The following is a 23,116-nucleotide window of genomic DNA, read 5'->3' on the forward strand; positions in this document are numbered from 1 at the left end:
TCTGTTGTGAATAACTTCCCATGGACAAAAGATTCTGAAATGAGAGGGCATGGACCCAATTACAGATCTTTTAGACATCATTTCATGTTCCAAATTTTAACTATGACAAAACATATTAATTATTTCAATTTTTTGAACTTGAAGAGAAATGTCTGGTTCAGCTTTTGACAAAAATGACTACAGAGAAACAAAGAGACACAGAGAGAAACATAACTACCACAAAGAGACACAGAGAGAAACAAAACAACCACAAAGAGACACAGAGAGAAACAGAACCACCACAAAGAGACACAAAACGACCACAAAGAGAAGCAAAACGACCACAAAGAGACAAAACAACCACAAAGAGACACAGAGAGAAACAAGACGACCACAAAGAGACACAAAGAGAAGCGAGAACACCTCAAGAGAAAAAAAATTACCACAAAGAGAGACAAAACAGCCTCAGAGACACAAAATGACAACAGAGAGAAACAAAGACAAACAAAACAACCACAAAGAAACACAAAACAACCACAAAGAGACAAAAACAAAAACAAAAAGACCTCAAAGAGAAAAAAATTACCACAAAGAGAAACAAAACAGTCACAGAGACACAAAATGACTACAGAGAGAAACAAAGACAAACAAAACCACCACAAAGAGACACAGAGAGAAGCAAAACGACCATAAAGAGAGAATAAACAGCCACAGACACAAAACGACTACAGAGAGAAATAAAACAACAACAAAGTGACACAAAGAGAAACAAAATGACTACAGAGAGAAACAAAACGACCACAAAGAGGAAAGATAGAAAACTGACCTTCAGGGTTCAAAAATACAATATATGTTTAATAGTTTAAAATGTACTGAATTACTTCCATTTGACACAACTGTGCTACAATATGTAATCCATTAGAACAGCCCCATAGTAAAACCACAATTATGGAGTTTGTATTTTATCTTTGTTCTTTATTTATTAATGCAAAACAACAACGTTTGAATGGTTTTCATTGACATTGTGACAGAGAGGTGTGATTCTACTCTATGGTTATTTTTAGTATGGTCATTCACAGTCACTCCATAATGCAGTTGTGCTGTATTTATTTATTATATTTACTTTTGCCATCAGAGACACAATGGGAAGACTGCTAAGATGTTAATTTTGCAGTTTATATTTTTAACTGCATATCATTAAAAAAATGCTATAGCAAGAAATGTTACACACCAGACTAAAAACATGACAATTGGGCCAAATGGCCTCAATCATATTAATCCCAAATAAATCAATTACATATCAAAGCAGTAAGTATAGCAAAGCATGTCATAAGTGGTAAGTATACATATCAAAGCCTGTCATAGAATCAACAAGTTCTCCAAATTAAAACAACAAAATACATTGTTTGTCCACGCCCCCTACAACATCTCATAGTAGTGTTTTCTGATCTGACGCATGACATCATTTGTCTGTTCCTTCCAAAACCATTACAAATCACTATTGAAAATCAAATCTGTTCTATGATGTCACAACACTGTTTAAAGTCTGGTTAGATTTAGGCACAAAAACAACTTGGTTAGGTTTAGGGAATCATTATGGTTTGGGTTCAAATAAATACTTTATTACGGTTAGGGGACCTTCGTTGTCATGGTTACAGTAGTGAACACGTTATGGTACTCATGGAATACACAAGTTTGTAAGTATACGACTGTGTCCAAAATCGCTCACTAGTCCATTATATAGTGAGATCACCAGAGCTGTCCAAATGTATCGTGAAAAATATTAAACCCTATGGTCAGCGTTGCTGATAGCATTGTTGTGTATGAGATGTATGTTTTATTGATTGCCACAGCTGGTTGTTGTCTGTTGCCTATTGATAGGTCAAAATATCATTTAACATTCTGGGCTTACTGCATTTCCCTGAGTTGGACGTTCATGCGATAAGGTTTGGGAGTCAAAGTGACCCCAAAGACTGGAGAATAGTCTGGTTCTCCTGCATCCTCTGGCCAGATGAACTTAAACTTCTTCAGCAGCGTCACCATGATGAGGAAGAGCTCCATACAAGCCAGACCCTCTCCGAGACACATACGAGGACCTGAGACATAAAAAAAAAGACCTCAAAGTCATCTACAACACTTTGATTAAACCCACCCTATGTGTATCATTTCTGTCATATTGATTGTCTATTTTGTAATTTTATTATGTTGTTTATTCTGTACACATCTATGGCACGTCCGTCTGTCCTGGGAGAGAAATCCCTCCTCAGTGGCTCTTCCTGGGGTTTCTTCCATTTTTTTCCCAGTTAAAGGTTTTTTTTTCAGTGGGTTTTCCCTTATTCGATGCGAGGGTCCAAGAACAGATGGTGTCATATGCTGTACAGATTGTAAAGCCCCCTGAGGCATATTTGGGAGATTGGGCTGTGTGAATAAAATTGACTTGGCTTGAATTGACTCATACCTGCAGAGAAAGGCATGAAGGCCTCCGGTTTAACAAACTCTCCCTGGTCGTTGAGGAAATTTTCAGGGGTGAATTCATTGGGGTTTTTCCATTGTCCCTCCTCATTCAGCACTGAGGTCAGGTTAGGGATGATCATTGTACCCCGAGGAGAAAATTAAACAAAAGAGGAAAGAGCAGAGAGGAAAGCAGAAAACATTTGTCAGAGGTTAATATTTACTTAAGCTACCAAAGTATGGTAATGTTCCATTATTTAAGTATGGTACAAACAGTTCGTTAATCTGTTTGGAAAATCTGTAACCTACATTGAAAGAGACTGTTTTCTTACACTCAGTCAAATCAAATGTGAATTAGATTTGCAGAAAAGACCCATTTCCTGCAGAGGTTACCACACTTTGCCACCACAATCTGGTGTGCTGATACAGTACAGTGAGCTTTCATTCCACATTTCACTATACTGTCACTATTATCAAAAACTTTTTAAGACCAGCTGCTTCTTACCCTGGGAATGGAATATCCCATGAGCTCTGTGTCTTTAGTCGCAGAATGGAAGACGCTGAGTGGCACAGTGTTGGCTACCCTCTGAACTTCATGTATCACAGCCTGGATGAAGAGAGATTTAAACATTTTCTCATGCTTTATCTGACTTGGGGCAGAAGAAAAACAATGCAGGCTCTCAGAAGCTCAGCCACAAAAAAGCAGACCAATAACCTTGCAATATGGGAACCTACCTGCAATATGCTGACAACCCGGCAAAAAAGATGAATGTGGTTCAAAAGAAGTGATTACAATTAATCTACCCCAAGGATCCCAACGTAAACAGATTATCTCACCAGATCTATTGTTTGATTTTAACACTTTTGCGAATTTACCCCTACCTTTAGCAATATGAGGAATCAATATATATATATACGCAGGGTCTAAAAATTAGCACCCACCACCTTCCAAATGCAGATAAATTGTTGGCAGTGGCGGATAAAATTGTCAGGCAGGGAAAACCCTAGGGATGGGCATAGAGAACTCTAGTTGTCCGATTCCTTGGCATGTCATTCCTCTGTGTGTATCGATTCCTCATATTGATGCTTTCCGACAGTTATGCATGCACAATGACGCATACGCATGCTGTATCATGTTTCAGTTTGTTTGGGACTTGAGACACAGCAGAGAGAAAAAACAAAAGCGCTCAAAAGCATGGCCCTACTACTAAACCTGAGGGGCACACCCTATTTCTTTCCCTGATAATGCGACACTGAGAACTACAAATCTGTGTTGAAATCGGCAGGAAGACAGTTAGTAACGTTACCTGTTAGCAGCCGGTAGGCAGCACAGTCCTGCTTAGTTAAATAGTGGAGCTACTAACGTTAATTGAGGTGCCATTGAGTTATTATTATGAGGTGTTCAAACTCTGATCTGTAAAATTACCATTGGGTGAAGGTAAATTACAACGTTATCATGATGTGTTCAAATGTAACCTCGTAAAATTAAGTTTTTGTCGAGAAAATTGATTAAATCCAGGTGTTCGAAGGAGACTTTTTCACAGCAATATAAAATATATATTAGAGAGAGAATTATGACCTGTTTAACTTCCTAACAATAGCTCTAAGCAGCTTAGAATACATAATTAAAAGTACTGATGCCAATTTTTTTTTAAATTTAAATAATCATAATCTTTTGAATTGTGTGTTTTTATGCAAATAACCACTATAGATGACAATAACAAAGTACAGTACAGTACTGTGCATGGTACCCTCCCAACCCCGAAAAATAGGGCTCCCCGGAAGCTACGGTGTAATTCGAACACTGTAATTTATAATGCATATGTTTTTATGTAAACTATATTGAACATTGAATGACATCGGATCTAAAATGTTATTTCTTCATTTAGCACATAGAGTTCAAAAGTGGCAGATGAAATTTCTGACTGGCAGACAAAAAGAAATTACTAACCTGCCACATTGGCAGGAAGTGAAAAAAGTTCATTTCAGACCGTGTATATACGTATAAATGCTACTCAGCTCAGACCCATGTGTACACCTGAAATAAAAGTGAAATTATTAAGAGAAATCTGTCTGATGATTTACCTGCATGTAAGGCATGTTGTGTCTGTCGTCAAAACTGGCCTGATCCTTCCCTTCCAACACCATGTCTATCTCCTGCTGACAACGCTCTGAGAGATACAGCAGAGATAATAATTCTCGAATGTAATAGAAAAGTTAGGACAATGACACAATGAACTACATGACTGTGTAGTATGGCCTGTATGCAGGGGTGAAAGTAACAAATTACATTTACTCTCGTTGCTGTAACAAAAACGTTTTTCTTTATACTTTAATCAGTAATTTTACTTTTACTTAAGTATTTTTTATCTCAAGTATTGTACTTTGCTACAATTCAATTTGCTTCCGTTACAGAGTAAAGACAAAAGTCACATGAAAAAGTTCTGATAAATTGTGTGAGAACGGAATGCCAAAAGCAGCTGCAACAGAGAAGAAGGCGAAGCTGCTGGTGTGTCTGCGACCGCAGGAGGGCTGAGCACATCTGGGAAAGATACATGTTCTATATGTAAACGTTCACTGGCCAAGTGTGAGGGGGTGTGAGGGCTGCAGTCGCACCTGTGCCAGACCCAGTAGTTTGTGAACAATACAAAAGCTGCATAACATTGTGATAAAGTTAAGGATGGCGTCATTATGGGTTATGGTTAAGATCAGCAATTTTGTACTTCAGCATAGATATACCTCCATATAGTTCCATAAATTGAGCAAACGACCAAAGGGAACCCCTTGTCTGGTTTGTGGGTTCTCTGCAAGTGTCTGTACAGATACAGTTTTTTTTTTTTTTATGTTCTTCACGCAACCCATACCAAAATAAACTTTTTTTGATATGGTTCCCTTAAATTTTGACCACAAAATGCACTGGGCAGGACATTTGACGATTGAAAAATAAACTTTTCACTACTCTGGGTGACAAACTATAGAATGGTTTGACAACATATCTTTAGTCTTTCTGCACTTTTTCTTGTTATTTACCGGCTGACATATACAGCGATTCCCATATATCTTCAATGACTTAATGATCAACCAAAGATGGTTTCCTATGAGAAAGAAACTTGACTCAAAAAGACCAACAGAGTGAACCCAATCTTTCCGAAGAAAAAGATTTAGCTGACCACATTACCATTTTCACACAGGTAGTTAGCAGCTAACTAGGCGGCTGGAGGATAACGAAGGGATCACTCTTTCGCAGCAGACATTTTGACTCGTAATAGCAGCAAAAGCTCAGATGTTACTAATAACAATTATAAATGTGCACTCAGTAGAGTGCACACTTCCTCCAGTTGTGTCTCCCTCTCTCCTCCCAAACAAAAAAAAATTTGAATCTCACTCAAATGTCCTTCTAGGCTCCCTTACAGTTAAGATGGCGGCAAAGATAAAAAAAAAAAAAGAAAACAGGGATTTTACTGATGGGTCGGTCGCGGACGATTTGTTAGCTAAATGCAATTCAGCCATAATTAATTTCATTGTTAACCTGTCACCGTCACCTGTGCTTTCCTACTGTGACATAGCAAAAGAGGCTTATGTTGGAAAGCCTATGCCACATTGCTGGAAAGGAGACCGTAGGTGATTGTTGCACCTTAGATGCAGGAGGAGCAATGCAGGTTTTATCCTGTGCAAGGACCAGCTGTTTGGTCTTGCAAGAATCCTGGAGGGGTAATGAGTACTCATTCAATCTACCAGATTGCTGCAAAAAGTCAAGGTGTTTTCTTGTTTGGTGCACGTTGTCACTGAAAGGCCTTTTTCACAGCAGACATTTTGACATGTCTTACATGAAAAATGCCTTCTCTGTTTATGACTTTCACATGGACAAAAATTGAAGAATGAAGAGATGAAAAGTGTACGATAAAAAGACAACGGTAGAACTATGGAGCCGATGGCAGAAAAGAAATTAACATGTGCAGGCATACCTTGTATGTGTGGGTAGGTCATAAGGTAGAGGAAAGCAGTAAGCAGGGTGTTGGAGGTAGTGTCAGTCGCAGCAAAGTGAAGATCTAGAGCGTACATACGCAGTTGGTCTTCCGAAAAGGAAGAACCATCATCATCTGTCACCTGTTGTTTTAAGACATTAAAAGCAATTATACCCTTACTAATACCCACAAATACACACTATGGGGTATGAAAACTACCACATACACTTGTGCACATACGTTTACTAAAGATATACTTTGGTAGTACATTTGGTAGTGAGCTGACTCTGACACACACTCACACACCTTATACAGTCGATCCAGATAGCAGTCAACAAAGTCTCGTGGATTTCCAGGGACTCTGGTCTGCTTGTGCTCGTTCAACAAAGAAAGCGCAAGTTTCTGACAAGTCTGAAAAAAAAAAAACATTCAAGTCAAATAATTACTGTTCTTATTTTTTCACTGACAAAATGATTATGTTTTGGTTGTCACTGTATATGTGCGTGAGGTCAGAGAAAAAAAATCATTCGTATTTTTCTCTTTCATGTTTAAACCTCAATTATTATTTTTTTCACTTAAGATTTTTTTCAGTCAATCAATCAAAATATGTCCATATATCTATGTGATTATCATAAAGTTGGCATGTCTGTAAAGGGGAGACTTGTGGGTACTCATAAAACCCATTTTCATTCACATATCTTGAGGTCAGAGGTCAAGGGATCCCTTTGAAAATGGACTTGACAGTCTTTCCCTCGCAAAAATGTTGCACTAGTTTGGAGCGTTATTTAGCCTCTTTTGTGAATAGTATGACAAGGTTTTTTTAGTTTCATATGATACCAGTATCTTCACTCTAGCTTTAAAACTGAGCCCACTACAACCTAAAAATCGTAATGCGTTAAAGAAATTAGTGGCATTAAAATTTGACAGCCTTAAAAGATTTACAATCAATCATGGTCCAATTAACATACCTCAACATTCTTAAAAGGTCTTTTGGAAGGGCAGAGGCAGGCTGCGAATCATGGGAAAGATGTCATACACCTGTAAAAAAAGATCATCATTTGTTCATTTAAATCCATACACAGATTCTGCTTCCTGACATGAATTGCTCTGATTTTTATCTTCACAGATTTTACTTGAGTGGAAATTAGGAGGTAAGTAAAGTAAGTGTTGGAGATATGTTCATTTCCAAGCTAAGATTCTGTGTTTAGTTAGAAAACAACACAATGTCACCACGTCTGTGAGAAAAGGTGAGGAAGTTTATGAAGAAATACGAATGAGTAGATGGATGGATGGACAATCCACAGTTAGGACGCAGATGCAAAGTTTATTCTGACCTGTATAACAATATAATAAGGCTGTACTGAATAGTATGAAGCTTCATGCATTATGCTGACATTCAAATTCGAAATCAACATAGCATTTTTTCTTTCCTTTTTTTGATTGTTCCCAATGAGGAGAGGGCACTATACGGACAGCCTTAAGATTCCAGTAGTGACGGTGTAGGATAATTTCCGACTCCTGTAATCCAAACATCTTCAAATACTTCAGAGCGTTATAAAGTTCAAAAGTCTAAATTTATGTAATCATTTCCCAAATCCACAACATATCTTTATCTAATGAAATATTCCGCTTCAATCCGTATTTGTTGGCGATTAGCCTTTTAAAAACAGCATTTTCACTAAAATATGACAACAGACATTCAAAGCTTCATTCGAAAACCTCAATAGAAGCTTTGAATGTAAAAGAAAATGCTATTTGGTAGAGCCCTACAATATAGCAGTATTTTTAGTTTGGCTCTGGGCAATTTTAGATTTGAGATGTGTATTAGGTTTAGGAAAGACTGCATTACATTTTCAAATCTAATGCAGGGATGTCAATGTCAACATGTTTCAGCAAGTTCAAATGTTAATTTGTCGTTAAGAACAAATACCCGCAAAACTAATAACATTCCCATCAGCCTCAGTTGTAAGTTTTTTTGGTGCCAGTTAACAATTATAGCATGCTAATATGCTAAGACGGTGAACACAGTAAACATTATACAACATCAGCATGTTAACATGACGAAGTTAGCTCAAAGCACAACTGAGCTTAAGTACAGCTTCACAGTGCCGCTAGATTAGCTGTAGTCTTGATGATATTTCTGAGGCAAGTTTGAAGGCAGAAACAAGTTTTGACTCACCATAGCCCATGGTCCATTGGCTATCTTGCCGTTCTCAGTAAAGCATTCAACAATCACTCTGATGAACTCATCAACATACTCGTAGCGTCTACCAAACAGAACCTGGCAGATGATGTTGGAGGCCGCATTATGAAACATATGTTGAGGACTCATGGATTTGCCTGTAAAAGACAGAAACTAGAAATTTAGAGCTTTCGGATACACCTAAACGCTCGACTCAAAACACACATCATCCACTGATGGGGAAACAAAGCAGACAAACATAACATTTTACATACCAATGCTCTTCTCCAGTGTATCAATGGTGTATTTTAGCTCTCCATGAATCCTCTCCTCCATGGAATTCTTCCCCAGACCAAAGTTCCTCAAGGTCATCAGAGCAAAGCGATGATGCGCCTTCCAACTAGTGCCATAATCTGCCAGAATCACTCCTACAACAGGTGTAGTGGCACAAAGAGCACACAGAATGAGTTTAAAATAAAAATGTCTCAAGATCCTTGTCCAATGTGATCATTGCTGTTCTATATCAGAGCTCATCTACTTTCTCGACTATTTCATTATTTACTCTCCACAGTACTTTAATATATCTTCTTCATTTACTTTTAAACCTGAGAAATGCTTCTGTATTAGGGGGTCGATTCAAGTCAACAAGATTCAAATCAGTAAGATTTATTCATAGTCATTGCCATAGATTCAAAGATTCTGGCTCACTTGAGGCAAAAAAAGCTCACGAGTTCACACGCAATCTTGTGAGAATTGCTACCATGGGGGAAACGGTATTGCCAAATCTCTACCGCACACATTTGTACCATTGCACGCTATATAGCGTCATATCACCCAACCCTATAACAAACATGACAAATGTAGGCATTTAAAAGAAAAGACAAGCTCCGTTCTATCTTTTGTAGCAAGAGCGCCGCTATGTTGCAGTAATCTAGCAGGGGTTCCCAAACTTTTCCTTGCAAACGCCTTAACATAGCATTAGCTTATAGCTGGGACCTCCCTTTTGCAAGATGTCTTTAAAGAACAACTGACAATAGTACAGCAAATGTTAAAATAAATAATAATTTATTAATGCAATAATAATTACATTTCTATTTCAAATCTTTAATCATTAGATTCAATATTTCTGTTTTCCATTATAAGCATTTTGTCAGTTTAGTTTAATAACATTTAACAACATTATGTATGTGTCTGTGTCTTCTCAATAGGTCTTTTCAAAAACGTATCCATTTTTGTGTGTAAGCACTAGCTAGCTAGATGCTAGCAACTAAGCTAGGTAGTTACATTTCAGGAACAGCTTCGTGGTAGGTGCAGACCGTTACACGTCAACACTGACAGCTTATGACGTGACGAATGATGTTTCAGAAAGATGGGTATGGCAAATAATATTCAGATTTTATATATTATTATTATATATTAGAATATATACTATATATATATTTTGTATATATATATATATATTTTTAACCAAAAGTGTTGACCGTCTGGCCATCCACCGCTGGAGGCCTATCAACTCTGTTATGTATGCAATGACGTCACTCCCCCATGGCGGCTCGCTAGCTAGATAGCTAAGTAGGAAGGTAAGTAGAAATTATGAAAATAAATTTGTCATATCTGTGGTTTTAACAACTTTTTAAAATCAGATTTTATGCAAGGTGGTTTTTCTAATATATTTGGGCACTACCAGTATGCCATATGCAAGTTTCATGTCCACTTTAACAAGATATATAGTAATACTGGTAACTGTCCCATCCCAACATACATCAGAAAATAAGGCAATAAGCCCCTTTTAGGGGAAAATAATCCTGTGTCTCTCGTAGACGGCAACAGAGTAAACAGACGAATTTGAAACATGTTCCCAAACTTCTGCTTTAAACAAACCGGTAATAGAAATAACGCTATGCCAAAGAATTGCTGTGTAGTTGGTTGCAACAACAATAAATCCAAAAACGCTGATCTCTGATTTGTTCCCCTGCCATGCCTTTTTCCGAAGTACCCGTATGCGCCGATCTGATATATACTTTATATGTAGAGGAAAAGACACATCGCTGACATGTAGTAGGCTACTCTGTATGTCTGATTACTTTTATTTTTTTTTAAATCAGCCAACTTTGATAATACACTCTCTGCCCTTTGACATATCACGTCTGTTCTACCTTTCCTCTGGACGGTGTCATTGACAAACAGGTCTTGGGGTCTTCCAGCAAAATCAATGCCCTTGGTCACCAAGACCTCCTTCATGGCCTTCATCCCATTGATGACTACAGTTGGTTTGGAACCGAGATACAAACTGTAGACATTTCCATAAGACTTCCTCAGCTGGGAGAGAACAAGATAACATGTCAGTGTTTGAAATGCATACAGTATATCATATAACTCCAGATGGATATTACTCTTTAAAGGGGCAATTCACTAAAATCCCAAACACATATTTACCCATTTAGTTCAGTCCTTACATGGGAAATTTGGCTTGCAGCGTGGCAAAAACCGACACACAAGAGCAGACTCATTCGTCAGTAAAACAGATTAAGAAAAATAAATGTCATTTAGAGAGAGTAACACAAAATAATAATAAAAACACTAAGAAACACTACATAAAAACTATTTAGTCAAAACTAATTAAACAGGATGTTGCAAGGTGAGGTGCAGGAGAGCAAGGTGAAAAGTCACGAAGAGAAATCATCACACTGGCAGGTAAGTATGCTTGAAAAATAAGGCAGACTTTTATTCATTGAGGGAAAATCATCCTCTGCATTCAGTTACACTGCTCACCACATGCCTGGTGCTGCTCTTTTTTACCACTCTCTTTTCCAAACTCTACTTTCACACATGGTCATATAACCTAACAGCCCGCCTTTCCAGTTCAAACTGGCTTATCAGGCGAATGCTGCCATCAGCTCAGACTGGAGACACCTGCAGTAAGAACCTGGGAAATCAGAGCACACCTGATTACACTTGGAGCCACTCAGTCCCTGTCAGTCAATTAACCCCTTAACTACCCACATAAGGAAAAACAAAGATAACTGTGATCAACCCCACTTGGCTTTACCAAACAGTTACTGAGGGAGTTGTTGCTTCCTCACACAGGAAAAAACAGCTAATAAGAATAAGTAAAAAAAAAAAAGAAAACTGTGACAACTATTGGTGGAGTTCAAATTAGGTGATTTCATTGCACATAGTAAAAATTCATGTTTGAGTCTATTGCCTAGAAACATTATACAGTGCAAAGATTTTAGTGGCTTTCATATGTTTCTAATTTACACTTACAGCCAATAGGTTTCATTCATAGTCTAAAAGTGCAGTGGAACCGCAACTCTCGAAACTATTACTATCAGGAAAAGCAGCACAGTGGCCACGAGTGAAAGTATTGAACCATTTTACACACATTCTAAGTACTAATTATAGTAATTACATCAATGCAATAAACATTTAAGGCAATGGAAGAGCAACACTCATTTTAGCGCTTTTCTTACCCTCTCAAAGTCCTTCAGAGGGTTGTCTACGCTCAGGTGCAAAATGTTCCCCAGTATCGGAAGGACAGGGGGTCCTGGTGGGAAGTTCTTGGGCCTCCGGGATTTGAGTAGCTGGATGATGAAGATAATGCAGAGCAATAGCAGGATGATTGACCCAAACATGGTGGAATGGACTGAACTGAAGAGGCAAGATGATTGACTTGTTTTAAAAGTGTAGCTCAGCTCTTAAAAAGTGTTGCTCCAACAGCAGAAAGCTCCTTTATATGTCCGCGGAGCGAGATTAGCTGACAGACCAACCAGAGAAGAGGCTTCCAGCAGAGCAGCAGAGGGCGGCCCGCTCTGAATGTTGGCGGACACTTTGAAAGGATTTCCCACCAATCAGCAGCATAGCTTCGGGCGGTGGGTCGCTCCTCTGGGCGGTGCTGAGCTCCAGGAGGAGCACCTCACCAATCAGGAGGTCTGAAGCAGAGTCACCATTTCACAGTTTAAGAGCAGCGTGTCTCTTCATTGGAGCTACTACATCTCCTGAACAGAGAAAGAAGAAGTCATGGCAAGAATCCTAGCCAACATCTTCCCTCCATCCAACAAAATGATAATTAAATTAAATAAACAGTGTGTTAATTTAATCTGGGGTACAACCAGGGAAGTAACTAAAAGAGAACTAATGTATAAAAGCAAAGAATACGGGGGGTTAGGAGCTGTTGAGCTGGGGAGTAGACTGCATATAGCTTTTATTAAAAATGTCTCTGCTGCCATCTGCAGGAAGGCTCTCTGGGTTGGAGATGTCTCCATGTGGAGAAAGAGGAGAGGTAGAGCCAGACAAGGCCCTGATTATAAATTGATATATGGAGACTTCATCTCACAATACCAAGATTTGCAGATTGACTGGAATGGCTTACCAAGTAAAATGATATTCAAAAAAAATAAATGATTCTAAATATGGTGGCCTAATAAAACATAAATATTTAACTGATACTGAAAGTACTGAAGTAATTAAAACATTGAAAACTAAAAACCTCTCAGAGAGCATTCGAGATGTGCGGTGGCTGATATCTGTTAACAGACTTGCGGTAAGAGCTGTTGTCTCATGGAGTTGTTACGTTACTACAAAAACATGTCCCATGATTTATTGTAACGAGGACGAGACGCAGCAACACCTGCTCATGGACTGTTACAGAGCTCAGGAGGTCTGGTCCATGCTCCAAGGCCTCGGCCTGGCTCATGAAGACGGTTATAAATCTGTGATGTATGGTTTGTTGGATGAAAAGATGTCTGTAAAACAAAAAGAACTTTCACAACTAATTATTAGCATCACTTGCTTCAAGCTATGGAAAACAAGGTGCGTCATGGTCTTGGAGCAGACTGTGATTGACAGCGACACCGTTGTGAAGCAAATACTGACTGACCTCAGAAGGAGGAGAACTTTCGACAAGAACCAGATCCTCCCATGGAGCCAACTGGACTTCTGATACCCTGTACTTTGTGATGTTTACCCTGAACATTGTGATGTTTACCCTGAACATTGTGATGTTACCCTGTATATTGTGATGTTACCCATGTCCCAGAGCCCGGTCCCTCCGGTTCCGGCCTTTCTCAATTGACCTCTAACCTTGTGCGCTCAAGGAGGCACTTTTAACGAACAATCAATGACTTCTCCACATAGCACTTTATTTGCATAACTGTCTTTTCTTTTTGTATTATTCTATTGTAATCCATGTCACATCCTATGTATATTCACTAAATTCCTGTAAACTTGTAAAAATTTAATAAAGTCTTTAAAAAAAAAAAGCAAAGGAGGAAAAGGACTTGGTAAAGGAGGCGCAAAGCGTCACCGTAAAGTCCTCCGTGATAACATCCAGGGAATCACCAAGCCCGCTATCCGCCGTCTGGCTCGCCGTGGTGGAGTGAAGCGTATCTCCGGTCTGATCTACGAGGAGACCCGCGGTGTGTTGAAGGTGTTCCTGGAGAATGTGATCCGTGATGCCGTCACCTACACCGAGCACGCCAAGAGGAAGACCGTGACCGCCATGGATGTGGTGTATGCTCTGAAGAGACAGGGACGCACTCTGTACGGCTTCGGTGGATAAACACACTCTGTTGCTTTATCAACACTAAAGGCCCTTTTAAGGGCCACACACTTACTCAACATGAAGAGCTGAATTCCTGTTATAATGTTACAACCAACCTTTACCATTCAAATCATTAGAAAAGTAATTGTAGTGTCATATTTTGTGTTGGTGTTCAACAAGGGCAAGCTATAAAGATGGCAATGTTGAGGCAGACTACCTGGAAAAAAAAAACGATTTATAAGGGAGACACTTTTTCTATTGATCTATCATTGATTGTTGTGATTTCCAGTTTGTATGAGTTTGTTTTGGTTATAGCTAGAGACACTGGATTGTTTTGGCAGTTTTATTGAGCACAATGAGCAAGAGAGATGGAGGAATGTTGCAATACAAGATTGAGCCAGATTTGTTCAGAGCAATCAATAGAGAAACGCATAGATATATACAGTTAAAGGGTATAGATTTGTTCCAGATATGTGGAGGATTTAAGATATGTAATAGAAGCTAGAATGCAAGTAAGAATAATATAAACATGCAGCTCATGATGGTACTTCTGAGTTTTACACTACTACAATTGTTATACTCAGTGATCTGAATCAGATGCTTCAACATTCTATAATATAGGCCTAAAACACCAATTACCAACAACAAGAATAAGACATTAGTATAGGCCTGTGAGTTCAGTGTTTTTGTAAGTTGTAAATACTATAGAGCAGAAAAAAACACCAAATGGATACAACTGGGTGAGTATGTACTTGTATTGTATACACCATGCAGGTTAATCATGCATGCATTTGACCATCACTGATGACATGTACAAAAATAAAAATTACTATGGGACCAAGTGGATGTTTAGAGAACGAATGACGGGGAACACATTGTAACTTTAATTATACACTGCAATAACAGTAATGTAAGCACCATAGGGCAATTCATATAATTGCTTACTTTGCGCACATTGAATTGTTTCTGCATGGTTTAAAATGTATTTATATGGCTTTAAGAACAGGACCATGTCTTTAGTTGTAGTGGGTGGCTCTTAAAAGAGCCTTTGTGTTGTTGGTTTAGCACCAGCTTTACTTGGAGCTAGTGTACTTGGTCACAGCCTTGGTTCCCTCAGTCACGGCGTGCTTTGCCAGCTCACTGGGCAGCAGCAGGCAGATACTTCTACCACAAATTTATTTATTTATATTTAATGTTATTATAAACATGTACCTTCTGTTACATAGCATGTGTAACAAATGGGAAATAATGTAAACTACACCTTTTCAGATCAGTGCCCCTTAAAATCCACAAAACATGTATGCCATTGTTGAATTTAGATGTAATGAATTGTTTTATTTTTTTTGCACCACAAAACACTATATGACGGAGAGTAGAACTAGTGTGCTTTAAAGTTTGAGCAGTGACACAAAAGGTCCAAAGTTTGGAACTGAATCTTTTTGAATTATGAGTTAATAATGTTGAGTTAATAATAAAACAACAACGATATTAATAATTGTCATTTTGGATTAAACTGGTTTCCTCAAGCAGATGTAAAATTGGTAAAAGTTTGATTTTAGCTCTGTAGAACCTGAACTACTGTGCTGATATTTTTGAAGGAGGTCCAAATCTAAATTTCAGTCAGTCTTCACTTTCAATCTCAGTAGAATACACAGAATAACTAACTATTTATATTAAAATCAGTCCTCTGCAGAGGACATGTTCACAGTCACAGCGAGCAGCTCTGATAGCAAGTCTGGCTAGACTGCACCATAAGCCTCGGCCATCATCAGTGTGTTTGCTGCTCCCTCAATAACTGCACTTTATTAAACACTCATCAACAGCAGATGGTTGTTTTTACATTGAGTCCCTGAACAAACATGTGGGCCAGTTGGAAAACGTCTTTTGATGGAGCTCTGAAGCATTTTAAATCATTTTAGGAGAGAAATGAAAGAGAAAAGCCGCTGAGCAGTGCTGGCCACGGCGGTGATAGGTGAGGTTTGGAGGCTCCAAAAACAAAATGCAGAGAGCATCAGAGCTCTACATGACTTGAATATGAAGAGACACAAGTCCGCTATCGGCTCCCTTCACTGTCAGCCTTCAGCACTTCTCCCACATGATGTTTTGAGTGTTTTATCAGTGAAGAGAAAACACAAGTGGCACGGCTTTCAGATGCTCAGAGGAACCACGGGCTGGGTTGAGTCTCCACGGTTCTCATGGTGTGTTTAAGTGCAGCCCCCTGCTCCGAGCTCTTCAACAGTCCAGTCTCACTCTCGTGTTGTCGTGAAGAGGAACTAAACTTCAGGAGGAAATGGCAGAAGTAGCTCCAGTTCAAGCCGCCCCGGCGGCCAAAGCAGCCAAGAAGAAGGTCTCTAGACCGAAGAAGACTGGCCCCAGCGTCAGAGACCTCATCGTTAAAGCTGTGGCCGCATCCAAGGAGCGGAGCGGCGTGTCTCTGGCCGCCGTCAAGAAGGCTCTGGCTGCCGGAGGCTACGATGTGGACAAGAACAAGGCCCGCGTCAAGACCAACATCAAGACCCTGGTGGCTAATGGGACTCTGGTCCAGCTCAAGGGGACCGGGGCCTCCGGCTCCTTCAAGGTCAGCAAGCAGGCTGCAGAGAAGCCGAAGCCAGCCAAGAAAGCCGCTCCTAAAGCCAAGAAGCCCGCAGCCAAGAAACCCGCAGCGGCCAAAAAGCCCAAGACGGCAAAGAAGCCGGTAGCCGCGAAGAAATCCCCGAAGAAGGCAAAGAAACCCGCAGCGGCCAAGAAAGCAGTCAAGAGCCCCAAGAAACCAGCTAAGAGCCCCAAGAAGGCGACTAAGGCTCCCAAGGTGACCAAGAGTCCCAAGAAGGTGGTCAAAAAGGCCCCTGCAGTCAAGAAAGCTCCCGCTAAGAAGGTTGCCAAACCCAAAGCCAAGAAAGCAGCACCCAAGAAGAAGTGAGCTGTTCTCAGTCTGAACAAACACTCAACAAAAAGGCTCTTTTAAGAGCCACCCACATCATCCTTAAAGAGCGATTACCTGTTTATTCTTACAGTTGACATTAACTGCAGACATAAACATAATATTATATTTGGAGCTAGGAGGAGAAATAAACTAGGGCTTCTCACTTATTTATTACAATGATTAAAAATACTTGGGCCTAGATGAAACCTACAAATAGTATGAAAAATAAATAGACCTCACAGGACAGCCATCTGATCTTAAATGTGTTTCCTGTATTAAATATTAGTGAGCTTTGTAGTTGTGTGAGGGGATAATATAATATGCAATTCTTTGCTTCCTCACATTTCCTTTTTTTACAACATAAATATTACAATGTTTCAAACTCAGTTGAATGTGGGCAGCACAACATGACCAATGCACTATAAATCTCCACATCTGAAGGCTGACACTAAAGCTAAGGAGCCTGTAAAGAATAGCACTAAATAATGTATAAAACCATATATCAAGCAGCACTGAGTCCATACATAAAATGGAGGAGCAAGTGCAAAATATGAGAAATAACTTAATAAAATAACATGACGTCGTGGGTTGGTTTTCCTCCTGTTCTCCCCAAATTCACCAGCCGCCACTGATATATACATACATTTGCATAAAGCAAGCATATTGGTCCACTCCCATGTTGATAAGAGTATTAAATACTTGACAAATCTCTCTTGAAAGTACATTTGGAACAGATAAAAAATGTGCAATTAATTTGCGATTAATCACGATTAACTGCGGACAATCATGTGATTAATCATGATTTAATATTTTAAGCGACTGACAGCCCTCATTTTTTTTAAAAGCAGTGACAATCTTTGATAATCATATTCCTCTCCCTTGAAAATGGCGACACTCCACTACACTGCACGTCTGTTTCTCTACATCTCCAACAGACCCTTTACATGTCACAGCAGGGTGGACGCAGCTGCAGCTGCTAATAAAATGAATAATGGGTAAGTTTGAGTCAGGGTACCAATTACCCGATCCTGACGGTAACACTCACCAATGCTTGCTCATTAACTTGTGTAAACCAATCTGATCCATAATGAATTATATTAGCTTCAGCTGTGTTTTCATGCTATGACACCTCTGGAGAAGCAAATGTAAGCATTGTCACAGTTATGGCAGTTTTGTATGGTTATTATGAACATAACTGGGGTGTCTACCCGGGGAAATAAACTGTTGGAGTGAAGGTATCAGCGTGAACTGCTTTGTAATTGTGGCACAGGTTAGCAATTTCCATAATTCCTTGAATTGGTAAACCCAATGGTGCCGAAAATTAATTTCGCTCTATGCCAAGTTAAAGCATTACTTACTCACTAATTATCTCTTTATATGTCTCGCCATGTTACGGGTGGTCATGTGCCAGACTTTGTGTTAAAGGGACTATTTGTAACTTTCAGAAATGCTTCTTAACAGCGACACCTGTGTGTCAGCGTCGGACTCGCGCTTGCTCGCTCTATATAGACATGAACGAGCATCGCTCAAAAGAGTGAGGAGACACACGTCAGCTAAAACCACAATATCACTCTATATTTCAGCTGCTTGGCAGTAATGTTAGCTGACCAGACGAAGGTCTCTCCATGAATCAGTGCTGATCCTAGTGTTGGCTTTTCCTGCCTCAGCGTCGGTGCCGGGGCTCTGAAGCAGCGAGGCTCCGCAGCGAGTAACGTTGCCGTCTCTCGACCACAGCCGGAGTGAGCAGGAAGACACCGGCACCCGGTCGGAGACGATAACGTTTCTCGCTGCGGAGCCCCGTCACTTCACAAGACACGGGAAACCTCTGTTGGTCTGGAGGAGCTGCAGCAGTTATTTCTGCACAAACGTCCACTCTACATTCACTAGATATTCTCAGAGCTACTAACTCTCCTGCAGTGTGGAGTGAGCGCGCGTTCACGTCTAGAGGTGGAGCGAGACAACGAGAACGCGCGCTGTCTGAGTGAAGGCAAGCAGGCAGAGGAGCAGTGACTTCAGCCACATTCGAGCGTGCATATGTGTCCCGTCCCGGTACATTTATATGCTTAAAAAGTTACAAACAGTCCCTTTAATTACTGAGCTTTACAGGTGCTAGTAAGCAGATTTCCTTACTATTAATTACAGGCTAGCTGTTTTGTAGTCTTTGTGCTACGCTAAGCTAACGGGCTGCTGACTGTAGCCTTTTATTTAAAGGTGGGGCCATTACTTTTACTGATACTGACATCATATGAAACTAGAAGTGCACTCGGAGAGCGCAGGCCTTCGCCAAGGCAGGTTTCATGTACGTCGCTGCCTGCTGCTGCTAGAAAATAAAGTTGATGAGCGTGTTGAGATTGAACCAGAACACTACAGTTTCAAGTTTTTATAACTTTTATATTATTTTTCTGCTGTTACTTTGTGTTGTGCAGCATTATGTGTCCACTCCCATGTTGATAAGAAATACTTGACAAATCTCCTTAGTGTAAAGTGTACTTTTCTTTGCTATATTTTAGGAATAATCAGAAATCATTACATTCATATTTTCAAACGTAATCAAACTGGTATCCATAGCAACGATAGAATTGAAGGATCAAAGGAATGAAGGAGTAGAATGGAACACGGTCCGTCATCGCCCTTGACGCATCATCAGTTCTAGAATGTTGAGAGTCTACATATACCCCCAACACAAGAAGTTCGGATCAGATCGTAACTTGACTGTTTGTGGCAGAGTTGTTATCAAGACGAGAACAAAACACTGAGACAATGACGGCATACATTGACTTCGAGTGCAAGGAGTTTGAAATGAGGGATTTCTTTCTCACTACCCTGGAACAAACATGCAGGGTTCAACTGAACGACAGCGAGGCGAAGATCACCCCCAGTACATCTGAGGGGAGAATCCTCCTGGAGGTCCAACAGGACGAACTGGGCAATTTCTTTGATTGTCTTCCTGAACAGCAGGACAACAACTGGGGTCAAGAGAAGAACCTGTTGCAGAGGGAGATATCTGGCCTGAAAGCCCAGCTCGCTAAGGCTCAGGCTAAACGTGATCCCTCTCCGGCCAGGGATAAGTCCCTGAAATCCGAGTTGGATAAGCTCAGCTGGACGCTGAACAATGCTCAAAAAGACCTGAGCAGGAAGGCTGGCATCATCAAGAACCAGGACTTCCAGTTGAAGAAGATCGGCTTGATGCTGAACAACGCTCAACAAGACCTGAGCAAGAAGGACACAATCATTAAGAGCCAGGACTTCCAGCTGAAGAAGGTCGGCTTGATGATGAACAATGCTCCAAAAGACCTGAGCGAGAAAGACGGCATCATCAAGAGCCAAAACTTCCTGTTGGTGAAGTTGAAGGGGGAGATTAAGGCACTTCGAAAGGAATTGGAGGAAAAGGAGTCTGTGATCCTCGCTGAAAGGAAGATGCTCGCTGTGGCTAGAACAAACATGGAGTGGGAGATGGAGGGCTTGCTCCAGACTGAGAGGGAAGACCGACAAGAACACCTGAACAAGACAAAGGCGGACCTCCAAAAGACAAAGGAGGACCTCCAAAAGACAAAGGAGGACCTCCAAAAGACGAAGGATGAGGCGAAGCCCCATCAAGCCCAGCTGAACGAGCAGAGAGCAGAGATAGAGAAGCTCACAGCAGATCTGAAAAAGTCAGAAGATCTGCTGAAGACTGAGAAACAATTCTTTCAGACGAGGATTGTCACCATCCGGGAGGAGACAGACAAATTCATGTCCGACTGTCTGCCTGCAATGGAAGAACTCAGAGCCGATAAGAGTCAGATCATGGCTGCTCTAAAGTATTCTGAGGAGGAGCTGAAGTCTGTACATGACATGTGGCGGGAGGACAAGTCTTCCCACTTGGCAGAGCTGGAAAAATCCCAGCGCTCCCATCTTGTCCAGCTGAATAAGCAGGACGAGGTGCACAAGAACACCATGGCTGATCTGAAGAAAAACTTTGAAGATCAGCTAGCTAGTGACCGTCTCCTCTGGCAGCAGGAAAAAATCTCTCTGCTGGAGGAGACTGAGAAAACCAGCTCCTCCTTTGCTGCTCAGCTACACGAGGACAAGTCTTCCCACTTGGCAGAGCTGGAAACATCCCAGCGCTCCCATCTTGCCCAGCTGAAGATGCAAGACGAGGAGCACAAGACCATCGTGGCTGATCTGAAGACAAAGTTTGAAGATCAGCTAGCGAGTGACCGTCTCCTCTGGCAGCAGGAAAAAACCTCCCTGCTGGAGGAGACTGTGAAAACCAGCTCCTCCTTTGCTGCTCAGCTGCACGAGCAAAAACAGAGCAACAACACCCTCGTGGCTGCTCTGGAGAAGGCTGAGCAGCAGATAGAGAGCCATCGCATCGAGTGCCAGGAGTCATCCCTCCTTCAGGCCAAGGTAGGGATGCTAATTTTGAAAAATGTTCTTAACCGATGCCTCGACGGTGCGCCAGCTTTTAAAGTCGGGCGTTGGGCTGTTACGGTTGACCAGCTTTTCTCCTTAAACGGTTAACAATTAAACTGTTAATTATTATCATCCCTAGGCCACCGAAAGCGTCCAGCAGACTCTGCAGGAGAAAGAACAGGAGTGGACGACCACTGAGAGCTCCCTGAGGTCCCAGCTGGCGGATCTTGAGAACCAGATCGCCAGAAAAAAGAACAGGACCAAGTGGTATAAGATCTTCTGATGCCACGCTCAGGAGAAAGAAAATGCACATACACGTCTTTGTTCTTGTATCTTTGTGAGGATCAATCAGTCTTGACCCTTAAACAGCACTTGTGAAAAGGGTTGTTTGAGGGTTGACACATTATTTTATTATGGGAAAGTGATGTGAATCCACTTTTCTGGTGTAAATCTGGTCCTTACAAAGATATGATTACTAATCCACACACATACACAGGAGTTTGTTCTTGTGTACTTGTGAGGATTACTCCGTCTTGACCCCTAAACAGCACTTGTGAAAAGGGTTGTTTGAGGGTTGACACTTTATTTTATTCATGGAAAGTGAAGTGAATTCACTTTTCTGGAAATAAAACCTAAAAAATGTTAATTCTATACTGCACTCCTCTCATGTTTAATATGAAATGCTTTGTTTGATGTATAAATCAGTGGACAAGCACTGATGAGTTCTCATTTGCTCCCTACAGCCTGAAAATATACAGTACGTTGGCTCAACAGATTATATTATATGTTGGTCCAAATATAGTTTTTTTGTCTGTGTTGGTCATCCAAAGAGAATGAACAAATAAAAAACACCTGAACTTTACACTCACGAACTTCACTTTTTTTACGAGTCTAAAGTGGCTTAAGAACTTAAGGCAAAAAGGTTTATTTAGTGCCGCAGCACCTTTCAAATACATCCACAGTTCAAGGTTTTATGGTGATGAAATGCATTAGAAAACACAATGAAGAGAAGAATATTAATTAGAATAAAATATAATAGTCAAAATGATGACTTAACCCCTCGGGGCCTGCAGGCCTCTTTGGCCCTGTTCAGACCTGGCATTAACATGCGTCCTCAGTGATCGGATCACAAGTGGACAGCTTTAAGTACGTCTGTCCACACCTGGCATTAGAATGCGTCTCCAGTGACCACTTGTGATCCGATCTCACTTCCCCGTTCTATATGCAAATAAACACGTAGTAAACACACGGCTAATACAGCAGCCGTCAGTAGTAATATCTTACATATTCAAGAATTCTGGTACATTGTATTAACATCAAAATAAAAAGGTTATTGTACCGGTGGTCCCCGGGGACCTCCGCGCTGCTGGCACCGCTGCCTTTGCAAGACAACAGCGAGGTACAGCGCTCCAGAGAGCCGGGGAGGAGAGAGAACAGGCGGGCGTGCGGTCGGGTGTCAGCTCCGCGCAAAGCATCGGAACAAAAACACCCACAGTATGATAATAATGCACTTTGCGTGCCTAGTCTGATAGTCTGTAGATATGTAGCCTATAAGCAAGATATATTTTAATAAAATACAGTCGTACCGACAGGCTTCAGTAGAGCACAGAGGCCGTTTCCATGCTGACAATCGCCCGTGTCTGCCTGTCTATTTACCTGAAGGGCACGGTGATCCCGCG

General features: G+C 40.7%; 4 protein-coding genes across 4 annotated transcripts; 3 read left to right on the forward strand and 1 right to left on the reverse strand.

Annotated features, from left to right (window-relative positions):
* Nucleotides 1–933: 933 nt before the first annotated feature.
* LOC119486472 (cytochrome P450 2F2-like) lies at nt 934–12,320 on the reverse strand. The gene is given in 12 exon segments (XM_037766612.1): nt 934–2,075; nt 2,438–2,579; nt 2,936–3,037; nt 4,516–4,601; nt 6,396–6,537; nt 6,702–6,806; nt 7,364–7,378; nt 7,380–7,433; nt 8,575–8,735; nt 8,853–9,005; nt 10,734–10,896; nt 12,051–12,320. Coding segments are annotated over 12 exon segments (1,473 nt in total). The 5' UTR covers nt 12,213–12,320; the 3' UTR covers nt 934–1,887.
* Nucleotides 12,321–13,171: 851 nt separating this feature from the next.
* LOC119486692 (histone H4-like) lies at nt 13,172–14,187 on the forward strand. Its single transcript, XM_037766999.1, has 2 exons — nt 13,172–13,324; nt 13,823–14,187. Exons 1-2 carry the CDS (start codon nt 13,172–13,174, stop codon nt 14,135–14,137), a joined length of 468 nt encoding a protein of 155 aa, XP_037622927.1. The 3' UTR covers nt 14,138–14,187.
* Nucleotides 14,188–15,229: 1,042 nt separating this feature from the next.
* On the forward strand, nt 15,230–17,539 carry LOC119486492 (histone H1-like). Its single transcript, XM_037766641.1, has one exon. It carries the CDS (start codon nt 16,410–16,412, stop codon nt 17,037–17,039), a length of 630 nt encoding a protein of 209 aa, XP_037622569.1. The 5' UTR covers nt 15,230–16,409; the 3' UTR covers nt 17,040–17,539.
* Nucleotides 17,540–19,749: 2,210 nt separating this feature from the next.
* Nucleotides 19,750–21,958, forward strand: LOC119486464 (myosin heavy chain, striated muscle-like). The gene is made up of 2 exons (XM_037766601.1): nt 19,750–21,431; nt 21,577–21,958. The coding sequence occupies exons 1-2, from the start codon at nt 19,803–19,805 to the stop codon at nt 21,718–21,720; spliced, it is 1,773 nt and encodes a 590-aa protein (XP_037622529.1). The 5' UTR covers nt 19,750–19,802; the 3' UTR covers nt 21,721–21,958.
* The last annotated feature ends 1,158 nt before the right edge of the window (nt 21,959–23,116 follow it).

The sequence above is a fragment of the Sebastes umbrosus genome, chromosome 4, assembly GCF_015220745.1.
Source record: "Sebastes umbrosus isolate fSebUmb1 chromosome 4, fSebUmb1.pri, whole genome shotgun sequence".
Lineage (NCBI taxonomy): Eukaryota > Metazoa > Chordata > Actinopteri > Perciformes > Sebastidae > Sebastes > Sebastes umbrosus.